The sequence below is a fragment of the Sparus aurata genome, chromosome 9, assembly GCF_900880675.1.
Source record: "Sparus aurata chromosome 9, fSpaAur1.1, whole genome shotgun sequence".
Lineage (NCBI taxonomy): Eukaryota > Metazoa > Chordata > Actinopteri > Spariformes > Sparidae > Sparus > Sparus aurata.
In genome coordinates this window covers 18694031-18717019 of record NC_044195.1, presented here as the reverse complement: position 1 = coordinate 18717019, position 22989 = coordinate 18694031, and the positions used below count along the sequence as shown (strand labels likewise).

Genomic DNA, 22989 nt, shown 5'->3' with positions numbered 1-22989 from the left:
AATGTAAAAACGTGAATAATCACATTGTATGCTCCTCTGGTTTAACTACGAATATGAAACTTGCTTCTGCTCGGTCACGTGACTGCAGTGCTCGACGTCACAGGACGTGAACTGTCACTGTTCGCCACAGAGCTGGAAACAGAAATGAAACTAGAAACTTAGACAGACCGTGCTCGATACGACTGGAAAGCACAGGTAAGGCTGCCCTGTTTTAAAGATGAGTGTTGCCACAGCACATTTACCTTTAAACAGCACACTTAATGTAAACACCAGCTCTGAATACTATGTCTTTGTGCACTGATTACTCATGCTAAGATAACTATACGCTTTAATTCTGTTGGGTAAATAGGAGTTATGGCAGCTGTCAAATCAAATCTTTCTCTCTGTTAATATGAGGTTAAAAATGCTCCCCTCCTCCTGTGACACCTTCGTGGCTCTGCCCCCCTCCACCAAGGGACAGCGCATCATTTTTGGGAAAAACTCTGACAGGCCCTGTGATGAAGTCCAGGAGGTGGTGTACTTTCCTGCCACAGACTACAGTGCAGGAGAGAAGGTGGAGGTAGGTGACAAAGACAGCATGTTATTGCCCTCCAACCTTCAATTTCCCCACACTGCTCCCTGGATAACCATTAACATGTTGCCCCCCTCTGTGTCTGGGCCCTCCTGTCAACAGTGTACATACATAGAGATCGAGCAGGTCCTACACACTTATGCAGTCGTGTTGAGCAAACCAGCCTGGCTGTGGGGGGCAGAGATGGGTGCCAATGAGCATCAAGTGTGTGTTGGGAATGAAGCGGTGTGGGGCAGAGAGAGTGCTGATGGGGACGAGGCTCTTCTCGGCATGGATCTTGTCAGGTAAGAGCAAAGTGTTTGTGTGGCCGAACCTCTGTTGAGCCAGACGAAGGCAAAACATTAACCTGTGACTCTGCAATTTTTCCAGGCTTGCACTCGAGAGAGCCAACACAGCCGAGAGAGCCGTGGATGTCATTACTGAGCTGCTGGAGAAATACGGCCAGGGAGGATCTTGCATGGAGGATGAGTCCGGCTTCACCTACCACAACAGCTTCCTCATCTCTGACAGGACGGAGGCCTGGCTGCTGGAAACATCGGGGAAGTACTGGGCGGCGGAGAGAGTGGAAGGTGATCAGAGAAAGAATTCTAATTATAGGCGCTCATTTGAAATGCCAACTTCAAAAGGTCCTTTATTGTTTAGGCTGCAGTATTATCAGTAATAATGAAATCCACAAAGACACCATGGATAGGTTCTAAACAGGTGAGAAGCTTTGGTGGTCCGTGTGGTCAAGAGGAAGAAGAAGAAGAGAGGAAGCAGCCTTTTTTCAGTGCAGAAGAGTAAATCTGCTCAGTATGTGCAGAAAGGCAAGGCACACATTTCTGACAGGTCTCTAGAAATAAGGATAAAAGTGATGTGAGCTAAAGGCCTGAATTATAAAACAACTGTGTGGTTGTTTCTAGTTGGTATCTGGTACAAGCGAAGTCAATCATCTCATTTAACACTTCTCTAGAAGGATATCGCAACATCTCCAACCAGTATGGCATAACGACCAAGATAGACAAGGAACACCCTGGAATGAGGGAATATGCACGAAGCAAGGGCTGGTGGGACGGAGAGACCCAGTTCAACTTTGCCACTGTCTACTCCTTCATGACTACAGCCAGGATAGAAGAAGCCGGGAACCGATACTGCGAGGGGAAGAAGTTGCTGGAAAAGAGCAACGGTCAGTAAAGCTTCGCCCTATTGTGCAGAGTTGACACACGAGGAAAAAGTTAACTGACTTCCTCCACTGTTAATTTATTTACCGAAGGTCACATCACTGCTGAGGTGATGATGGACATCCTGAGAGATAAAGACAGTGGCATCAACATGGAGGGCATGTTCATGACAACAGGAAGCATGGTGTCAGTGATACCCAAGGATCCCGATCTGCCAGGGGTTCACTATTTCACAGCAACTCCAGACCCTGAGAGGTAAAACAGCTTGGTCTCACCTCTTCCTTGATTTGTTTTCACAGCAGTTGCTGACGATTTAATGAGTCGTTCTTTGGTACTACAGGTCTGTATTCAAACCTTTCATCTTTGTGGAACATCTCAAACCGCTGAAGGAGACGACTTCTCCCAGTTACGGTGCAGATGACCCCGTGAAGAAGAAACCGCGCTTCCAGAGCAAACCTGACCGCAAACACGAGCTGTTTGTCAAACACGAGCTGGTGGCCGCCATCATTGACTCCCACAAGGTTTAAAGATTTATTTCACACCCTAAATTTCTAATATGGCTCATCTTGTTGACTGTACTGAAAACATTCTTTTGTTTCTACAGGAGAGAGGAAAGAAGATCACGGAGAGTATGAGGCAGCTAGAGAAAGAAAAGATGACAGAGATGGAGGAGCATCTTTCAGTCGGTGTTGAAGAACCTGACTTTCTGGTGAATCTGTTCTCAGAATCTGTTAAAGAGGAAATAGCTGTGTATGGTAAAAGATGAGAGGAAGCACAAAACAGTCCTCAAGAGTGATAGTAGCACTACATGTTTCTGCAGTTTACATTTTAGTCAAGTATAAGTAAATAAAATTTAGCAGCCCAGGATACTTGAGCAGTAGAATTCACAAGTCCCATGTTGTACAATGGGGTGTTGATGTATTAAATCATTGACCATCATCATTTGAATACAGAACAAATTAATTGTGAGATATGTGACTTGAGGAGTTTGAAAATAACTTTTATTTTAAAACAAATCAATACAATAAATATGCAGCCTTTGTCAGAATAAAAAGATTGTTTTTACACATTGTTCCTCATCGTGGATGATTTAAATAATAAACACAAACATTTGCACTTAAAAAGCCACAATAGTGATTAATTTAGCTGAGTTAATTCTCTCTATACCTGAGAGAAAAAAAATGAATTACAGTAGCTCACATTTTAGCAACTTAAAGTTCAGTGGAGTTTTATAATAAAAAGGATTAAATGTTCGAGTTGAACACTTTCAAGTAATGGCATTACATTTTTCAAATGGCATTTTGCTTTTGTTGTGGTCACTTTAAAAATAAAAATGAATTAATGTAAACATGGCAAAACATGCAACATGTCTATATTAACTGACCTGTTGTTTGTTGAAATGGTGTATGGAGATACAGCTAACATAACCCAGTATAACTACTCTTCTCTGCTGATACCAAGTCATGTTAAACTGCAGGTAATCGAAAGTACAGTACTGGTCCAGCCAGTTGATTAACAAATGAAAGTATTGAAATCAGACATTAAAATGACAACAAACAAACTCTAAAAAAAAAATGGATTTAGATTTAACCACATCTTCCCTTTTTTTTGCTTTGGCAAGTAGCTTTTATAGAAGAGTGACAATAAGTGTCCCAGTAAGGGAAACAATACATTCAGAAAAGGAGTGGGATTTTTTTGACTGCACCCAACTGTGGTTCAAAAGGTAACCCTTTGTGCATTATTGCTTGTACAACAAAGATAAAACAACTGAAAGTGCAAATACTGACTGAAAGAAAAATGTCTGCAAAAAATGCCTTTAAAAAGGCAACAAAGTCTTGTTTCGCCCTTTAAAATAAGTTCTTGAAAATGCTCCTATTTTGGGAGTTTTGTCCATCAAACCTATCAAGTTAATATTTTACTCACCAGAACACAATCAGACTGTCCGACAAGAAAATAAACTAAAAGTGTTAAGTATTAAAATTCTTATCCAATCATTCTGTTGTACACATCATTTAGAATTTGACTTCCTAATAAAACTCTAATCTACAGTTCTAAGTTAGAGAGTGCAGTTTTACTTAATGAGGGATAATATCTGCCATTTAATTTACTCCCACTTTGGGTTTTATCTCAGAATCAATGATTTTGATAATGGCAGATAATGGCTATAGAGTGGTATTACTGTTAATGCCTGATCGTCATGTTCCTGACGGTTGGAGCAATATCACCACAACTCAAGATCTCAGTATAACCTGCTGAATGAAATGTTAAATAAGACACAGTTGGTTAAAAAATGAATTAACCTACACTCTGTTAATTCCCTTTATACCAACTCCACACAATGCATTATGCACTGGCCCATGCATCGCAGTCAGCTGTGGTCTGTTCTAGCACCTGATACATTATACTACATGCTACATTGTGCTGAACTGGCCAGGATGTCAGGTTTTAGACAGGTACTCTTCAAAGGTCAGTATTTTTGACTAAAATGCCACTTAACTTTGGTGAAATGAAAAGTCTTCGTCCCTTGTGTCTCATGCAATAAAGACGTAATAAAGGGGACTGTCTTGGAAGTCGTATTCCTGGTTGATGTGTTGAAGCACACCACCCTGCTGTAGCCGGGTTCCGTACAGCGCCGCCTCGCCGGGGTCCTGAGCTAAGCCCACCTGCTGCAGCCACTCCACCAGTTCACAGCCAAGGAAACAGTCCACCATAGTCCTCCTCCCACACCTGAAAGTCAAAAGAAGCATTCACCCTATGGTCTGTTTCCTCTTTAAGGATAGACACACAAGTAAAAGAAGAAATCGAGAGCCCACATGCACAATAATATAATACATTGTTTTTTGTGTTATTGTGGTATGTGAATGGTTATTAGGGTATGTTTTTCCACACATCAGGGAACATGTTTATTCAAGACAGTTTCTCAACAACCTTTGACCAGAGCAATCAGTAAGACTCTGTGCTCTCACCTTCTTTTTTTAACAATGTCTTGACAACACTGGTCTTTGTGGTATTTGGTGAACTGGAGGCAGGTCATCCTGACATCCTCGGGCAGATCAGTCTGCGGTTGCTCTTGTTGCTTCTTTCCATACCACAGTTTGTGCAACCTAAATACCATTCACAAAAACAAAATATTGCATAGTCACTGTTTAGTGTAGTGAACACATGGATTACATACTCAATACGAACAGTATCATGTGTTTATTAAAAAAAACATCAAGGACAAATGTCCTTTAGCTTCTAAATATTCTTTACCTTTTCTTAAATGGCAGTATAATCAAATGCTTGTCCAGGCCAAACAGAGCAAAGGACAGAAGACCCTGGAAACAGAAAACATGTCATGACATACTGGTATCATGTAACAATTAATGCTCACACTCTTAGTATCATAGTATCTGGGGCACCAACCTGTCCAAAGTTGGTCACAGCACAGAAGAACTGCAGCTCCAAGTAGAGTCGACCAGGAAGACTGTTTAAGAGCAGCCACAAGCAGCTAGACAAGTTCTGTCATGACCGGAATTAAGACAGATTTAATGTTTGAGATATATACAGTTAGGGATGCGACTATTGATTATTTTCATTGTTGATAATTTGTCACAGAGGAGTAAAGATACCAGAAAATGTTCACATTTAAGAAGCTGGAATCGGACAAATTTGATTCATTTAGTAGCCCACAACTAAAACTAAAATCATTTAAGCTCTATAAACAGTAAATCCTGGTGACAGTAATGTCTTGTAGAACAAGGTGAGTGAAAAAAAACACATGTCCTTAAGTGACAGAAAGCATACGACTGAACTTCCTAAGAATTTGTGTCTAATGAGTTAATTCCACATTTTCTCGATCACAGAATTTCTGGCATTCACCCTTTTAGTTTTTTATATGTCTTATCTATAAGACCAAAAATTAGTAATTTTCTAATGGGATTTTTGAATGGGTTTTTCTTTTTCTTTTGGAGAAGTCCTTGACCAATAACTCACATGAGTTGGAAATTACTCAGCTCAGCCCTTTGTTTCTGACTTGGTCCTTGATGCACTAAACATACCGACGTATGCAATAAGGCTGACTTCACGCCACTGTAGAAGTGAAGGGTGGTAGTTTACTCACGGCAAGCAAGCTGACTGTCAGAAGCAGACATAAGAGCAAATGACGGGCCACTTGTCTATCTGCGATCTGTTGGAGCTCCTCCACTTTGAGCAGCAGGCAGTCTGTGGACTCACACTTGTTCTCACACTGACCTGCAGGGGGCAGCAGAACACAGATTGTGAAACACTGAATGTTTTTACTTTTGGAAAAAAGCTGTATATTCCCTAAAACACAGGCTATATGATGATGGACATTCGGTACTGGCAGATTTTACTTTTGGGCTTAATGCATTTTAAATAAAATAAAAGAAGAATAAAAATGAACACAATACCTGGTGTGGTAGTTGTCATATTTGTGCTGATGATCATGTCAGGCATCGGTTGGGGTGGTACACAGTCACATATGAGGCACTCTGATAACAATGTGATAAAAGTTAGAAGGAATCTTTAACGTATAACTATAATATCCTCCCAGTTCACACTAGGAGCAAAGAGCAAGTAACACAATACAAGAAGTAATACCATAATATAATTTAATATAAAGCTAAAAGTCACATGCAGGTAATTAAAAAAACGTTAATCCAGCGAATCATTTATTGACATCTCACCTATCAAAATAGCACAAACATTAGCCAAGGAGGCTCAAGAGTCTTAGGTTAAAACACCTTATATCAGGGTACACATATTAACTATTAACTAGTCACTCTATAAAGCAAAAATTAGGTCTTGCTCATAAGTAATTTCCTAGTTTGCGTTGAGTTAGGAAGACTTAATTTAGAGTTATTTGGACCCAATTAACACACGCAGTTTTGTTTTTTGTTAAAAATGATTCTTCTGGTGTTACTACCTTATAAGGCCCACACAGCACAGAGCATGTTAAGATCTTAACTTCTACTTTCTATCAATAAGCATTGATTACTAGATCTTTTAAGGAAAACTCGTAGTTAATGCCTAGTTGTTGAATAATATGGTCATGCAGAACAAGGCATTAATAAGTGCTCTTAAATGACTAATACAGAGCTAATATGCCACTAATAGGCATGCTTATAAGCAACTAGTTAATGGCTTATATGTGTAATATGTGTCCCTAATGGAGAGTGTGACCAAGGGATGTGTTTAGACAGCATGTTTTGAGGATGTGTTCAGTGTTGCCTTGTTATAAAAAATGAACCAAGATTATAAGTAACTTCTGTTATCTGTTTCTTCCAGATAAGGACAACAATTACTCTTGATTAGTCACTGTTTATTTCATAATTGCAGAAGTTTTTACTCATGTCATTGTATGTTATCTGAAGGGGGGTTGTACATTAAGCAGAAGTTGCATTGCCTGCATGGCAGATAGTTCTTCTTATTTCCTTCATAATTTGGGCTTTGACAACTGACAAACCATTTCTATATTTGATAAATGTCTCACTGTGCTCCAGTGATTATCATGTACTTAAATTTAATGACCAAACAGTTGTACTTGGCAGCCTGGTCATCATTCAGTGTTATTAAACAGACATGTTGGAACATCAAAACAATACAATATGAGATAAATAGTCTACATAAGAGAGAGTACCTCTGTTGGGGCCTCCTGCTGTGCTGACTGGCTCAAACAGACTCTGGTTTTCTGGTTCAACTTCAGTCACAAGATTCTCTGAAGAGTTCCCCTCTTGGACTTGGTCATTTTGAGCCCAACTTCCTCGACTGAGAAACACCAAAGAGCCACCTCCGAGCAGTATACTAAGGGCAAGTACAACTGCAGTGCAGATTAACTGTCGAAGAAGGCAAATGCGGATTTTTAAGTAATTATCTGCTGGTAAAAAAAAACTAAAAAAAAAACAGTTCTTCACTGACAGAAAGCTGTACAATTAGTTATGTTGTTACCTCTTGTTTGCCATAAAAGAATGATGAGTCAATTGTGTCAGACATTTTTTCCCCAGAAATGAGCAACACAGCAGTTACAAAAGACGGAATCCTGTTAATATAAAGACAAATTGCACAACAAAATCACCAACAGTATAACAAAAACCAGATCCAAGACACTCAATTGTAGATTAAAATTTTAAATAGCTTTGTTGGATTGTTTACATTCTTAAAGTGAGGCATCATTGCACTTGTAAAATCAGCTGATCTTAGTTTAGGGTGGAGCCTGTTTTTAATTTAAACTAAACTGTTCAACACAAGACTAAACCTTTGGGCACATTTCCATCTTTGAATGGACCAGACAAACCAGCCGAGTGTTGTTTCTTTACTCCTGCCTTATGGTGACTCACCCCCAGCCTGCAATGACGAACACGCCCGGGGAAACTTTCAGGTCCTCAAACTTTTTCATGAGCGCAAGAGAGAGTGCTATCAAGCCTAAAAGAACAAAATAAGTCATTAAAATTAGCAATTAAACTTTAGATTTTACAGCGCAGTGAAACAAATTATGCAGTTTGTTGTGGGAATACTCAGCATACCTGGCCATATATATGTGCTGTAGAGTGAGGTAGACAATAATGTGAATGTCAGGACCTGCCCGATGAAGTTGTCTTCTTTCACCACAAAGTTCCACACGATCATCCCAATACAAGTCAGAAACTAGAGACCGCACCATAACAAATACAGGTATTTACTAACAGCAAATTAAATCCACAGGGAGATCTCACTCGCGGCTCATAAAATCAGTTGAGAGAGTATGTGCAAGTGTGCTCACCTGTGCCAAGAACAGGTTGATTGTGAACATGTGAGGTAGCCTCTTGAATTTTTTACTCAAAAACATGACAACAATTGTCCACACCTGTCAGAGAAAACATATGGATTTCAAATAACTTCAACACAAAGACTTTAGCACAGACGATTAATACAAGAATTTAAACACTGCTGGCTGGTTCTTCAACAGACTGAAACAAACAGTGAAGAAGACAAAGAATAAGATAATGCAGAATACAAACAAAGGTGTTATATCACTACAAAAACGTCAAGGTTCCTTAAAAAAAGACTGAAAGTAAGAGCAAATGAGGAAGTCAGCCCGCCAGTATAGCAGCTGTTCCCACATCCTCTAAATGACAGAGCCTTCTAAAATTAACCTGCCACAAATGTTTCAACATTGAACAAGAAGTCATGTATTTGCATTTTGCTACACTGTAACATCAGAAGAGCGGGAGATGTGTAACATTAAAAGTGACTAGAGCTTTCTTAAAAAGTGGAACCTACATTAAGCGTACGTACTGTATGCGACTTACCAGTGCCACTAAGCTCACTATGCTTATGTTAAAGCTGACATTCTGCAATGAGTTCATCAAATGCTGAGGATCCGTCCAAGGGATTGAGAGTAACCAGGCAGAAACGTACATGATGGGAGCTGAGAGGAACGTGCTGATTACCATCCCAGAGGTGACCTGTTAGGAAGAAGAATTAAAAAAAAAAAAAATCATACATAGTGAGGAAAATGGGAAAAATTGTACACATCTGAATGGCAAGTTGGACGGTAGATGTAAACAACTCACAACTTCTAGCTCTATGTTGTAATAGACAGCATAGATGGCCACACTTGGTGCAGTCGGAAACACTCCATAAAGAAATGCATAGTTGGAGAGGCTTGAGTGGTTCAAAGCACTGGTGTTGCTGTTGTCTAGCAGGTCCACCATGTCCTTACAAATAAGGGGCATTAGCAACCTGAAAGTCATACAAAAATATCATTAGGTAACTACACACTGAGAAATGTTGCTAAAATATTTATATGCTCTAGTTATTATTATGCTACTCAGACCTCTTAACATGTTATCTGTTTGGAAAGAGGCTTGTGGTCTGAGAAAAGCCTGAGTCACCAAAGCCATCAGCAGAAAACAACATGTCGGGAACACAACCTTTAACCCACTGACTCTTTATACTCAATATGAACGTGAAGCTGTCTGATAATACTAAATCATCTCTTGTACAAAATGAACATTAAGTGCAATATAGGTTAGTTAGATTTTTCCACTCACAGTTTTGCTGTAGTCAGTAATATCAGCGTCACGATGGTGGATCTTGTTAGTTTCCCCAACTGGCCCACCATCGTAAGGCCGAGGTAGAACAGAGCTGCTCCCCCAAAAGAGTTTGCCAAGCCATCCACGAATTCAGCCAAGATGGGAGGGATTGTCTGGTGCAGGACAAAGTGGGCAATGATGCCGATGACAACCATGAATACTATAGGGTTCTTCAGGACCTGAAAAACTATAACTCCCACGATCCGGAGTTTGCTCTGCTGGTGGTTTCCTTGATTCTTCCACTTCTGGATCTCGCAGAAGCCAAAGCCAATCGGATTCAGAAGCATCAGGGACACAGGTGCAACCAGGTAGATGTACATAAGGTACTCTGGGTATGTGCTCTGGTACAGGGCTTCAACTGTGGAGAGAGAAGAAGCAGCTCAACATTGACAAAGCATACTTGGCATATCTCACTTGCAGTTAAGAGTTCAAGACCTAATACTTGACCTAAATTTCCCACTAAAATGATGCAAAGACACAAAGCTGCACAAACATAATGAAATATTATGGTTTATGCAGTTTTTCGTGTGCAAGAAACATATACACACAAGGTTTCTGGGCTGTGGCGTTACCAAGAGTTCCTCCATGTTCTCACGTCTCATATCTGTCTGAACTGTTTTTTAGTCGCTGATGTGAAAGCAAATACAGGATACTTTTAAGAAAAGTCATTACTGCATGATGAAATGTGAGAAAAAATGGACCAGGTTACTATTACTTCTGGCTCCCTGGCATTGCAGAACAACTGATGAAATAAATGTGCATTCTGTTTCAAATTTGTTCATTTTTAAATCATGCCTTGATGGGTTTGTTTATTTATTACATATTCGCCTGTAAACTAAACATGTAATCAGACTATCATTGTGCAATACATTACTTTTTTCTACAGGATTTGTCAATTAGGCCAGGTAATGTACACCAGTGGAGGGACAAATTATTGATACAGCAATATATCATATCTATATCGGTATGTCATATCTATATCAGATTTTGCCTCCTCTTGCAACACTATGTAATCTATAGTGTCGACCTCTATGCACTTTAAACATTGCTTTGTCTCATTTCATGTCACATTTTGTGAAATGACACCACAATACAGTGAATCAATGCATACAGTAATGCAGTAGTGCAGTAATCCTGCACTCTGCTTTTTTTCTGTGTTTTCTGTACTCTTCACTTTGACAGATATCATGATGTATTGCTGTGTCGTGACACTATCGTTATTGCAGGAAATGTATCATGAACCATATCGTTGCGCAAGTTTCTCTTTGAGTCCCACCCCTGTAGCTGAGCATGGCATGATCTGTGATGTGTTTCTCTGCAAATCCTTGTGTGTGAGTACAAAACAATCAATCCATCTGGGCACAGAAATGATTACACTCACATAGCATGGGAACTTTTTAGCACAAACACAATTCTGACTAAGGATGTTTGTGGTGTAACAGATGGATAATAATCATGCCTCTGTTCTGACGGATGGGCAAACATCAGGAGCGCATGATTACATATACAGCAATGAATGAAAAGCACGGTGAGTAGCAGGCTTAAAGGCATTATTATACTTACCAATGGGATACCCCAAAGCAAAATCATTGCTTTGGGTGGCAAATATTGAGAAGATCCCAGCCTTGCTGTAGCGGCTATCAGGACTGGAAACTATCAGCGTGAGGACGCACACAATGGCAAACACACACACTTTGGCGATGAGGATGCTCCACAGAAATGGCCAGATGACATTACCAAAGTCTAACAGTACCATGTTCTTGAACAGCAGAGCTGGGAGGGCAAACTTGGACACAAAATTCCCCAGTCCTTTGGCCTGGGTAGATGTGATGATGTTCGCCCTCCCTGCGATGTAGCCACACAATATTATCCCAAAGCACTCCAGCAGAGCAGGGAACAGCTTGTCGATGGACATGCTGCTGGATGAGAGAGCGGTGAAGTCCGGGGACCCCTCATGGGAAAAGTTGGTGTTTCTGCCCGGTGCTTCCATCTCTTCGTCCCTCCTTTGTCAGCTCTTATGCGGTCATATTAATGTCGTTACGTTGGCTCGGCACTGCCTGATAAGAGACACAGTGAGGGGAGGAGTTTAGGAGCAATTGGCAGTTAAACATGCTGGTGCAAAGGTGACAGCTCTACGTTATTTTAGCTAACCGACTCAACATTACATAACTGAAACGACTGACTTACGAGAGGGTTTAAAGCTGTTACCGTGTTACCAAACAAGCGTCTCAATTACGTATAAAAGTTACTCTCACCTCTGAATGCAGTTGTGCCCTCTCATGCACCATGTGTCAGTCAAATGTCAGTTGAAGTAGACGTTAATGTTAGCCAGCTAGCTAACTCGAGAAATGGAATGAGACCAACGGCGTCGCTGATGAACCCTATATTAACCGAACCTATCCACACGACAACCCTTTAACATATGCTGGGTTCCCTGTTACAAAAACTGCTGGTGTGACTCTGTACTGTTTGTGTTTCGTCTTACGCAGAATTACTGTACTTCCCACCCAGTAACTTTCATAATCTCTGATTTGACAACAGCGGTTCAGCCAATCACATTTTGCTTAGCGGGAGATGGGCGGGGCTTGCCCGTGGTTGCCACAACGAGCATGTTGACAGGCAGCTCCAGTCAACATGGTATACCAAGTCAACAATACCTTTTTGTGGTCAACTAAGAACTTGAGTGGACCTCACCACAGTTGTCAGACCTGCTACACTCACACTCACTTGATTTATGTCAAAGGTTGTACTACATTATGTTGTTTTGGAAAATAAATTCAAACTCGAAATCTTAATATTAGCGATATTAATGAAGGAATAATACAAACTCTGGAAAATGGAAGAACATGGGGAGGAAATGAGGTCCCCAGAACACTGGTTGAAGCTAGGAAGGTGGCAGGGTCTGCCAAATGTAAAAAAAAAAAAAGTTCACTTAGTTAAAAGTAGCAATAACACAATGTGAACATTTTGCAATGAAAGTAAAAATCCTCATTCAAAGCCTACCTTAAAAGTGCACTATGTAGTTTTAAGAGACGGATCTTCATTGATTGATTTTTGTGACTAAACAAACTGTCTTGTTTTCATGACGAAAAAACTGAATAAACAAAGTGACTAAACAAATTGGATTAATAGGTAACTGTTACAATAAAGTGTATGTTGCATTTTACTGATGTATAAATCTAATTTGTAGTCATAGCAATGTGTTTTATTCTATAAGATCGTCAGAAATTTGTAGTCCTGTGAGAACCCTGTGAGAAATTCTATAAAAAGTCAACTTTTCATTAGCTCAGAAAAACAGCCTGTTTTCAGCTTTGTGACGGTTCATTTTTCAGTGAATCCAAGAGATTTAAATAGTTTATTTGGCTTCAGAAGCTGGATCATTTTCTCAACCCATGAAGGGACACTTAATCCATCTGTTTATCGACACCATTCAGTTGTGCACTTGATTGCCCTCCAGCACAGGTGTCAGAGCAGCTACACTTATTGGTTTCATGTTAATTATGCTGTCACTTTGGGAAATACTGTAGAATAAGTATTATTTTACTGAGGTGAAAGTAGCAAAGGTCCCACATTCAAAGCTGTCCTTAAGTTTACCAGCAAAATGTACATAAAGTATCAAGAGTATGAGTGGAAATGATGGTCCCTCTTAGTGTTTTACTCATATATTTGATGTTTAAGGAGTAATCAAATCAAATTCTATAAGCTCATCATATGTATGTATCTTAAAAAGTCTCCTATTCATGAGCTCAGAAAAACAGCACTGTGTCAAATATGTGTTTAAGCATAAAGTGCCTAAACATATATTTGACACAGTTCTGTTTTTCTTGTGTAAATATTCTTAAACTCAACCACTGTCTAAATAGTGCAATGACCCAATGACGTACTACTGATTCCTTGTGTCCTTACGAATCAGGGGCAAGTGTAAAAGCCTCTTAAAAAGAAAAAAACATCATTGAAAACTCCAGATCAGTGTGTATGTAAGTTTGTATTGTAAGTTACAGTTATTAGAAAACAGTCAGTCTTAAGGGAACTGAGCAATTCTGCACTTCAGTCACCCTGAAAACGGTCAGATCCCCCTTTTTTCTGTTGTTCCCAAATATGCCAAGCAACTGTTTGATTGAACATTTTAAATTGATCACATATATTCCTTAAAAAATGAAAAACAACAGTGCTCTGTCACAAAATGAGCTGAAGACACTGTACACAACCGGATCGTTCCTCAACAACAACAACAACAACATGAAACATAGATGCAGTATACAGTTTGAATGTCTAAGATCATACAAAAGCTTCAAAAACAAAGGTGACAGGTTTCACATCAACCAACAAACTGGTCCTCTGAGAGGTTAAACTGGTACAACATGACCCCCAGGCCTTTACAGCATGCTCAGCTCAATGAGTCGGCCTGCAAACACGCCTAACGTGCCGATGAGACACACAGCCATGAACACACACAGCAGAATATGATCCAGGACCATGGCCACAAACTTCCATTCTTCAGCAGCCTGCGAAGAGAAGAGAAGAAAAGAGAAGAGAAGAGGGACACTGTGTCACATACACAAACTCATTAAAGAACTATATTAGAGGCACTCAGTGTGAGAAAGATTACATTGTTGGACTCCTCATCTGATTTCATGGTTTCTGCGATGTACTTGACCCCTTCAATGGCACTGCGGACATCAGGGTTCTTGGTGATGGGGGACTGGTAGGGAACAGCGGAGGTCGGGTTGCCAGAGATGTCTGAGATGTCAAAATCAGCCCCGTAGATACTTTTAGTCTGCTTCTCCTTTCCTGGGCGTTTCATTGTTGAGAAGAACATGATGTTGGGGATGGTTTCAATAAAAACCTGTCAAACAAGACAAAAGATATGCATTATGGCAAGGATTATACAGCACCAGAGAAGTTGGATTAGTAGAAAACAATGATATTCTAGTTGCTACCACTAGATGGCAGTGTAATGCAAAAAGAAAAGATTAAGGATTGTTCAGTAAAACTTGGAAAATCAAAATACAAGTCAACTCACCTTACGGACCCAGTCTGGCATTGTGTGAGTGCTCGGGGAGCGGTGGTGGGTGTTGATGACGATGACAGTGATGATGATGGAGGCAATGACGAAGACCATGGTGAAGAGCATGTACTTCCCAATGAGTGGTACAGCGCTGGAAGTGGAGGGGATCAGCTCCACAATGACCAGCAGGAACACAGTCAGAGACAGCAAGACGGAGATGCTGAGAGTCATTTTCTCACCTGGGAGTCACAAACAAACCATAATCAGTTCTCCTACTTACAGAACAGCTATTCAATATACAGTTGCTGTATACAGTGCGTCTCATTCTCCAAGTCTGGACCTGATTAAATAAGATTAGGGTTGTATAAATCTGAAGGGTGACAGAATCGAAAATAATAAAGACAAACGTGTGACATTACAATCTCATCTAATGGTATATTTAGTAGAACACAATATCTTTATCAGCAGATGGATTCTTCTGAACAAAAGCATTGAAGGTCTCATATCTTAAAAAGGGACACATTAATTTTCCTTTTCACTAATTAGGCAGATCGAGTTGCTCTAAATACTGTGAGAGTATCAAGAGAGATGCAAACAGCCCATCTTTACAAACTGCACCTTTAAACAAGCACTATAGTACCGTTGTACTCAATGTCAATGTCAGCTAATAGCACAAAGCCATTGGTATCATCCGGTCTCTGTTTTTTGTCAGTGATCAGAATTCTTAGTAGTTGCCAGTTTGTGAAAAAAAGTAATATAGAGTAAAATAATGTGTATTGTGAACATTAAAGCAAGTAAACCAATTGAATTGTCATCAAAGCTCTTTAAAAAGGAATAGCACCTCAGCCCAAGAGGGGGCAAGGAAGAAAGGTTAGAAACCCCTAAATTTAGACCAGATAAAGAAGACAAATGTTTTCCGTAATATGAAAATGAAAAGACACTTTGAAATAACCCTGAAAATGTAGAGATGCAACAATAAACATTATGTTGGCTCATGGTATCCATAACATGCAATCTTATTACATTGCCACAAGGGAGGGCTATTTCTATGAGTCCCATATTTCCATACCATGTAGTCATCCAATCAGAGTCCACCTCCATTATGTTCACAACAACACAATAACTGCTCTCTTCAACCACACAGGAAAAAAACATCCAAAGAGTAGGAGGCATTTCTTTTGTCTCCTGTTGTCTCCAAGCCCAACAGTTGCACACGTAAACAGATTCTGACACCACTTCCCAAATAAAATGCAAGACATGTTGTTTTCGTTCCTCGGTAAGAGCAGTTATCCCAGAGAGAGTGTCTTTTTGGCACAAGCTTCTTCTTCACACTATCCTGTCAGCAACCATATCAGAAACAGGGATCAAGTGATGTATTATACATTAAAGCAAAGGCCTGCTTTCAGACATGACAGCACAGAGGGACCCTGGGTAATGAGGCAGACCTACACACTGGGAACACGGCCAGATGTGCACACAAGCAGTGCAGCTCCTGTAGCAGTCGATGGTGAGACACTTCCGACTGACGGGCAGAATTAGGAGCAACGGTTTATCCAACATGTTATCAGTTATCATATTATGTCAGTGTTTTCATATCATATCATGAAAACATGTATATTAAAGGGAATGTAGCAAGTATAATAGATATGAGCCCTTTTTGACAATCTTTTACGTGACAAATGCAGAGGCTTTGTTTAGTTTTTTTTTTTTCCTATCCTTTATGATACACACAGTGTGCATTTATATACTTGTATACATTATATACATTTATAAACAGGAGTGTCTTCGTACATATCATCTAGTCTACATCATTTCAAGAGAGATTACAAAGAATCCAGAAATTTGTGAAAGAATCTTATGTTTTGTTTTGCTGAAGGTCTATGAGAAGATGATTACCACTTGCATCTTTTTGGTCTCAACATAAAATTAAAGCAATGAGACATTTAGCTTTTCTCAGCACAAACACTTAAAATAGGGGGAAACAGCTAGTCTGGCCCTGCCCATATACCATAGAATGCACTTATGCGGCACATCTGGTTTGTGCAAGGAGCATGAACATGCCTGTATATGATTTGCTTAATTCATTAGAAAAAATCAACAATCTGCAGTTTTATGGAGGACTCTGAGCAGATGAGAGTCTTGTTACCTTCAGACAGAGTCAGGCTAGCTATTTCCCCTTATTTCCAGTCTTTGTGCTAAGCTAAGCTAACTTGTTGTATCAAAACCTTATCTCTAAATATCCCGTGTGTAAGATTTAGGAGGATGTATTGGCAGATATTTGAATATAATAATAATAATTTGTTTTCTTTACCTGAAACTTAAAATTGGTGTGTTCTTGTTACGTTAAAATGAGCCTTCCTTCACATGTACTGATTTCCTTCATTTCAGCCTAATGTTTGTTCAGAAAAAATCTTTACATAATACAACCTCATCACCTTGGTACATTTGCATTTCAGCAAAGCTGACAGTCTTAATGAACTGGAAAATACAAAAAAAGGACTGTTGAGGCAGTCCTGTATATGAACTCAGTGTAGCAAGCAGCCTTTGCCCTCCAGCAAATTATAATGGTGGGCACATATACTATGTTAAAACATATTATGTTCTCTGGTACATGCCATATTCAGTTGCTTTTTGTCTGTGATTATCTGGAATACTTACCATCACATCCCAGTGAAATAAAACAATGTGTGATCAGTGTCAACATACCAGAGTCTGTAGGAAGGTAGAAGACCAGGCCGGTCAGGAAGGAGAAGAGCATGCAGGGGATGATGACGTTGACGATGAAGTACAGCGGGAGCCGTAGCATTAGGAAGTGGTAGGTGATGTCCAGGTAAGGGGTGTCCGGGCAGCAAGCGTAGTACACCCAGTGCTTCCAACCGCGGAAATCCTTCATCACCCACTCTCCACTCTCCATGAAGTTACTCAGATCAGGGCGGTCACTGTCCTGGTGAGGAGGAGCAGCAAACAGGGTCATGAAAGGCTGATTTTTCATTCAAATTCTTTATAGATCTGTATTATTTCATTTTCACCATATCTCACATATTTTTCATGTGCACTGGTCTGCAATTGCTTTGACTGCTGGTACAGTTGTGTTATAAGCTTGTCTATGGAATCTTGTGTTTGTATCCAAGTTCTTGAATGATAAAGAGGTGTTTCTCATGTAAAGCCATTTATGTTTCTTACAAGTAGGGATTTACACTATTTGTACACTTAAAGGAACACATTTATTCACTATTATGTAAAAAGTTAGAGTGCGCAGTTGAGATTTAGGACAGTATCAAGTGATTTGGAGCGGCTGCAGACAGACTTTTAATAGGCATGGAAGAGGAGGATACTCTTATGTCCCGGCACTCTGAAATGGGCCGTAAAGGAATGTGGTGTTGTGAAACAGTGTACATGCACAGTAGAAGTATAACCTGTGGGGGGGAAATGTTTTAAACCTTATATTTAGACAAAGTCACAAGTGTTTTTCTAAAATCAGATTTAACAGGTGATTCTATACATTAGGTTTTTATGTCCCAGTGACCATTGAAAGGTCTGGCACTCTCCCCTCTTCATTTGGATAGGGGCCTGGTCTTGTTAGCCCAAAATAACTGCCAAGGGGAATTGCCAAGATGGCTGCCAAGTGGCGAGACTTGCCACTTGACAAGATATAACATGTTCATTAGTGAGATTTAAAAGTGTTGGTAGGCAGATTTTTACAGAGACAGTTTTACAGAGCCCTGTTTTCAGGCCTTGTGTTGAGCTAAGCTAACAAGCTGCTAGCTTTGGATTGGTATTGCTATTATTCTCAGAATTACTCAGCAAGAAATTGAAGAGAAGACAAATGTATTTCCGAAAATGCAGAAGTTTTCCTGGTCTGAAAGGAATTACAGGATTGACGACGACCAAGTTTCCGTCGTATGTCCAGGTACCCAGCTTCATACTGCAGTTCTGGAGGTCAAAGGGGAAATGCAGCACAATAATTTCACAGTAGCTCTTGAAGATGGCAGGTGGGTTCCACGTGATCATCCCCGTGTACTCCAGCAGTACTTTGGTCTCATGAACGATGGCAAAGTCACCGTCAGCACTGCGGGTACAGAGAAAAACAGACAGCATCAACATGAGGTGTAATAAGTTAAATATTAACGCAGGGGGACATCAGTGCCCGAGGCTGGGTCAGTGCTGCTGTCGCACAGCCGGGCCAACCAGCGCTCAGCTTGGCACAGGTTGTTATGGCAGAGAAGCTGGTTGTCGGGGAAAAACAGCAGTGTGTCAGATGCAGCATATGGTTGGGGGAGGGGGGACCCGCAACACGGAGTCCAGATTTAGCCTGATGAAATCTGAGCTTTCACACACGCTGTATAGTGGAGTAAAGGAAAGTGTGATTCAAAACATCACTGACAGGTGGGATGATTGTTTCTGGAGGTTTGGATGCTTTAGATTGCATAAAGCTTCCTGTAATGAAAAAAGGGTGGTAAAAAAGAGAAAAGAAGGAGGGACGTGACCCGGATCAAATATAGCCTCATAACATACTTGTTGTAGAGAACCAGATCAGGCCGCCAAATGTCAGTGGAGGGAACTCTGATCTTTTTGATGCCACCGTAATCCTCCGGGTCCCACAGCAGGTTTACATCTTTCCATTGCTGAAAAAAACACCAAGAACAATGGAAAGGACTTCAGAAATGAGAGCTATTACTAATGCTTTATTTTGAGAATAAAAAAGCAGAAAACTTCATGTGATGTTACATTTATATTGATATGACATGATATATTTTAAAGATTGATGACATATTTTGTATAGATTCACACCTAAAGGCGCACTGTGTAGTTTAAGGAAGGAAATGTTAATCAGAAGAGAAAGATCTTCATTGATTGATTTAATGCCAAAACAAACTGATCTTAAAGTTTCATACTGTTTTACTTTGTTTACATTTGGCGGACCTTATTTTCCTCTGTGAACAGTTTGTTTATTTAGTTACGACCAATATTTCTGAGTTTGTATCATTTCCTCATTAATATTGTACATATCAAAAATTCTGAGCTCAAATTTTATTCTCCAAAGCTACATACTGCCCCTATAAAATAACATTTTACAAAGCATATTCTGATACAAAGGATACCTACTGAACAACTCTCTTTCCTCAATTTCATCAGTGAATTTTCCAAAATCAGAATAATAATGTACCTCATATCATTTACACAGAGTGTACTGGATTTTTACTGTCTGTCTATCTGTAATTTTGTTCTTAAAGGTGTTGCTGTGTTCAGATATGTCTCTCTGGAGCAAAACTTGTCATATGTAGGGCAACATACATGGATTGCATCAAACAAGAAATCTTTGCTGGTACTACGGATATACGAGAATAATATTTATGCACTCTAAAAATATATTGACATCAAAATACATCAAAATAAGACAAAACAGCTTTAATGTATGAGGTTTATTTTTCAGTGGAACAAGTGTTAAAATGCCAGTGATTTTTCTAGTTCAGGTTTCTATTTTGGATGCCAGATGTGGCAGATGTGTTTTCTAGTCCGATAATTATTGTGGTCAATCCTGAGGTTTGTCTTCATCTTTTTCTTGTATAGATGAAGGAGGAGGATATTTGTTTATATTGCTAAATGTTGTGTGTATTTTCCTCTGTTTCTATATTAAAATAATACAAATTGTATATTTTTCTTACATTTGTTGTTGCTTGGACTTTTTTCACACATTTTAGTTCGAAGCATGATGATGCATTTATTCTTCTCTTTCTAACTAATTTTAATTAATATTATTTAGTCTCTCTGTAATATGACATTGAGTCCAAAGTGTTACTGTTGTTTGATATCACTACATAACTACATAGACAAATCACTGTATGTACCACACCTGTTTCAGTCGCACGTTGCTGCTGACAATCTGGTTGACCTCATCCTGTGAATGCAGATAAATGTGTTTACACAGCTGATGACAGTGAATCTTAAGACAGACAGGCTGATATCGTGTACGACATAGGACCTCACCACGCTGATGAGCTGGATGAGCTGAAGGCCTACAGTAACAACCACCGGGTCCTTGAAGTGAGTGACAGGACGGACGACCTTATTGTAGCCAGTGAAGAGGGTTTTGACCAGGCGTGTTTCATCAGTAGAGGCCCAGGCAGCACCTAGAATATAAACAACACCATGCAGGGTACAGGCTCATTTTTGTGTCAGATGGGTTTCTTATCCTACATTTAAGGCATGTAGACAGTGAAAAATGACTTTCTTTACGCCTCAAGGTGCCTCTTGAGTGTGCTGGAAAATCATTATGACGTGCCAAGGCAGAATATGGCTTTAAGAACATTGGATACCTGAGTTGAGTTCATTTGATATGAGTTGAAAATAGATGTGACAGGTGTCATATAGGTGTAAGCTGACTTAAAGTTGACTTAAACTGACCCACTTTTACAATTTATGTAAAGAGTGTATGGAGGAAGTCTGTTGGGTAAATACATACATGCAGTCTGTTGATTTATTTATTTATTCATGAATTAATTTTTCTTTTTCAAATGTATTTTCAGTATTTTATTGTAGGCCTACTGTATCAGGGCCATAATAGTACTGGTAATATGTGATATTGATATGAAGAATTATAAATATAGAGAGTAGACAATAGATAAATTCAAACCATATGTAAGCGAGTAATTAAAATATCTTTAGTATGGCAGGAGGTAAGTTTTCAAATCCAACATTTTCTTCTTGTTCCAGGGTCATTATTGCAACTGACCAATCACGTTGCCCTGATGTCATAGCTTGGCGACTGGTGTTGGTGTTTCTTGATGATCATAATTAAAGCTGCTGGATGCATTATTTCTTATTAAAAATCAGTGTTAAATCCCTGCCCACTTTATCCAATCAGGTCACAGAACTCCAAAAGGAGGCGGCCCTATCTGCTTATTATTAAAGCAGCTTACTTGGAGACTGGGTTGCGTTTTCAATTTTGGAACATATCATTATGTTATTGTTCACTTGTTATTATCTCTATTTACTTCACTTTTTACTCTCTGTTTCTTTCTTGTTGCTGTTAGGTGAGGTTTAGGATATCATGGTTTGTATATATAACAGGAGGAGATTGGATTCATGCACATGTTCTCAAACCTGTGAGTATGTAGTGTAAATACATGTGTTTAAATGTACTTGCTGTGTTTGATTCGGGTTCTCACTTTGGCAAAGAACATTCAGAAATGTGACAACTTCCCAGTATGGTTTATAATAGAGATGTTTCTTAAGCTCTTTCAACTACATATCTGTCACCAGCCAGAGCAGGATCCCCTTTCATTTTTCAGCTGACCTTGAAACGAAGGTCGTTTTACAGCAACATGTTGTTTGAATGGTTGAATGATTCTCCAGACATTCAGCTCAGCAAAGTAAGGAATCATTCTGAACATAATTATGCGGGTGACTTGATGTGGTGACAGACGGAAGAAAGGTTGAAAAGCAAAATGAAAACAGCACATGTGCCCTTGTCAATCAAAGAGCCGGTCCACGCTGAAATATGCTCATTAGTTGTGTTGTTTGAGTAGGATCGGCTTACACTGACCTGAGAGCAGTTTCATTAAACATAGTCAGTTTAGTAATTGCTTTTTTAAACTCCAAACTTTCTCTTATTCATTATAAACACTCAAAGTAATTAAAGTAAAGTCATAAAGACACTCATTTCCACAGGTGACCAACACATTTGCTTTCGTTTTAGTTAAGTTCTTACCTGCTAGAATGACCAGATGGAAAATGAAAAATCCAGTCTTCATTCTTGCCAATAACAGTAAGCATCCAAAAACAAGATCCAACTTCAACACGCTGCCCTGTGACCACTTGAGAATTGAAACGGTTTAGCCCACCTAAAACATTCTCTCAGCACTGGCAAATGTCTCGCTGTGCAACCTCCAAAAGCTTGTTGTTATTGTCTGACAGCGGATGTGAGTGACTGGCTGCCAATGCTTGTCATTTGAGAGGGCCGCATTCTTTGTCATCTGTTATAAGATCAACATGCCGGAGTAATCCGCCACTGAAATATCCCATCGTGAACTTGGCCACACATGACCTGGAGGTGCAAAGACACGACACATGATCGCTGCTGCTCTGAGTTTCTCTTGTGTCAGGGAGTCACCAATGCTGCTGCCATTAAATCTGTGTATAGATCCATGTACAGCACCATGACAAATCAAAAAG

The 22989-nt window shown here is 39.7% G+C and overlaps 3 protein-coding genes across 4 annotated transcripts; 1 reads left to right on the top strand and 2 right to left on the bottom strand.

The window, feature by feature from the left end:
* Positions 1-63: 63 nt before the first annotated feature.
* Positions 64-2796, top strand: scrn3 (secernin 3). Of its 2 annotated transcripts, none has more exons than XM_030428514.1 (8): positions 64-195; positions 397-559; positions 674-855; positions 941-1140; positions 1527-1736; positions 1824-1986; positions 2072-2252; positions 2336-2796. In XM_030428514.1, the coding sequence occupies exons 2-8, from the start codon at positions 404-406 to the stop codon at positions 2495-2497; spliced, it is 1254 nt and encodes a 417-aa protein (XP_030284374.1). In that variant the 5' UTR covers positions 64-195; positions 397-403; the 3' UTR covers positions 2498-2796. The 2 variants fall into 2 exon arrangements, with proteins under 2 accessions (XP_030284374.1, XP_030284373.1); XM_030428513.1 differs by having other exon boundaries at positions 1524-1736.
* Positions 2715-12339, bottom strand: gpr155a (G protein-coupled receptor 155a). The gene is made up of 16 exons (XM_030428511.1): positions 12062-12339; positions 11370-11863; positions 9765-10164; positions 9285-9453; positions 9021-9176; positions 8492-8575; positions 8256-8376; positions 8070-8154; positions 7681-7771; positions 7373-7568; positions 6144-6224; positions 5834-5964; positions 5137-5232; positions 4984-5048; positions 4698-4835; positions 2715-4458 (listed from the first exon to the last, which is right to left on the bottom strand). Exons 2-16 carry the CDS (start codon positions 11794-11796, stop codon positions 4263-4265), a joined length of 2436 nt encoding a protein of 811 aa, XP_030284371.1. The 5' UTR covers positions 11797-11863; positions 12062-12339; the 3' UTR covers positions 2715-4262.
* A 1432-nt stretch (positions 12340-13771) lies between these two features.
* Positions 13772-22772, bottom strand: LOC115588128 (acetylcholine receptor subunit alpha). The gene is made up of 9 exons (XM_030428512.1): positions 22526-22772; positions 20803-20945; positions 20669-20713; positions 19330-19439; positions 18688-18883; positions 17521-17758; positions 14830-15053; positions 14416-14652; positions 13772-14311 (listed from the first exon to the last, which is right to left on the bottom strand). The coding sequence occupies exons 1-9, from the start codon at positions 22566-22568 to the stop codon at positions 14183-14185; spliced, it is 1365 nt and encodes a 454-aa protein (XP_030284372.1). The 5' UTR covers positions 22569-22772; the 3' UTR covers positions 13772-14182.
* Between the last annotated feature and the right edge of the window lie 217 nt (positions 22773-22989).

Coding starts and splice junctions, on each gene's coding strand:
- scrn3 (XM_030428513.1), top strand. CDS start 404: ATGCTCCCCTCCTCCTGTGACACCTTCGTGGCTCTGCCCCCCTCCACC. Junction 856..940: donor CTCGGCATGGATCTTGTCAG/GTAAGAGCAAAG, acceptor CAATTTTTCCAG/GCTTGCACTCGAGAGAGCCA. Junction 1,737..1,823: donor GTTGCTGGAAAAGAGCAACG/GTCAGTAAAGCT, acceptor TATTTACCGAAG/GTCACATCACTGCTGAGGTG.
- gpr155a (XM_030428511.1), bottom strand. CDS start 11,796: ATGGAAGCACCGGGCAGAAACACCAACTTTTCCCATGAGGGGTCCCCG. Junction 9,454..9,764: donor TTACTGACTACAGCAAAACT/GTGAGTGGAAAA, acceptor TATGACTTTCAG/GTTGCTAATGCCCCTTATTT. Junction 8,377..8,491: donor TCAACCTGTTCTTGGCACAG/GTGAGCACACTT, acceptor TGCGGTCTCTAG/TTTCTGACTTGTATTGGGAT.
- LOC115588128 (XM_030428512.1), bottom strand. CDS start 22,568: ATGAAGACTGGATTTTTCATTTTCCATCTGGTCATTCTAGCAG. Junction 20,946..22,525: donor CCATCTGGTCATTCTAGCAG/GTAAGAACTTAA, acceptor TTTATATTCTAG/GTGCTGCCTGGGCCTCTACT. Junction 19,440..20,668: donor GCAACGTGCGACTGAAACAG/GTGTGGTACATA, acceptor TGTTTTTTTCAG/CAATGGAAAGATGTAAACCT.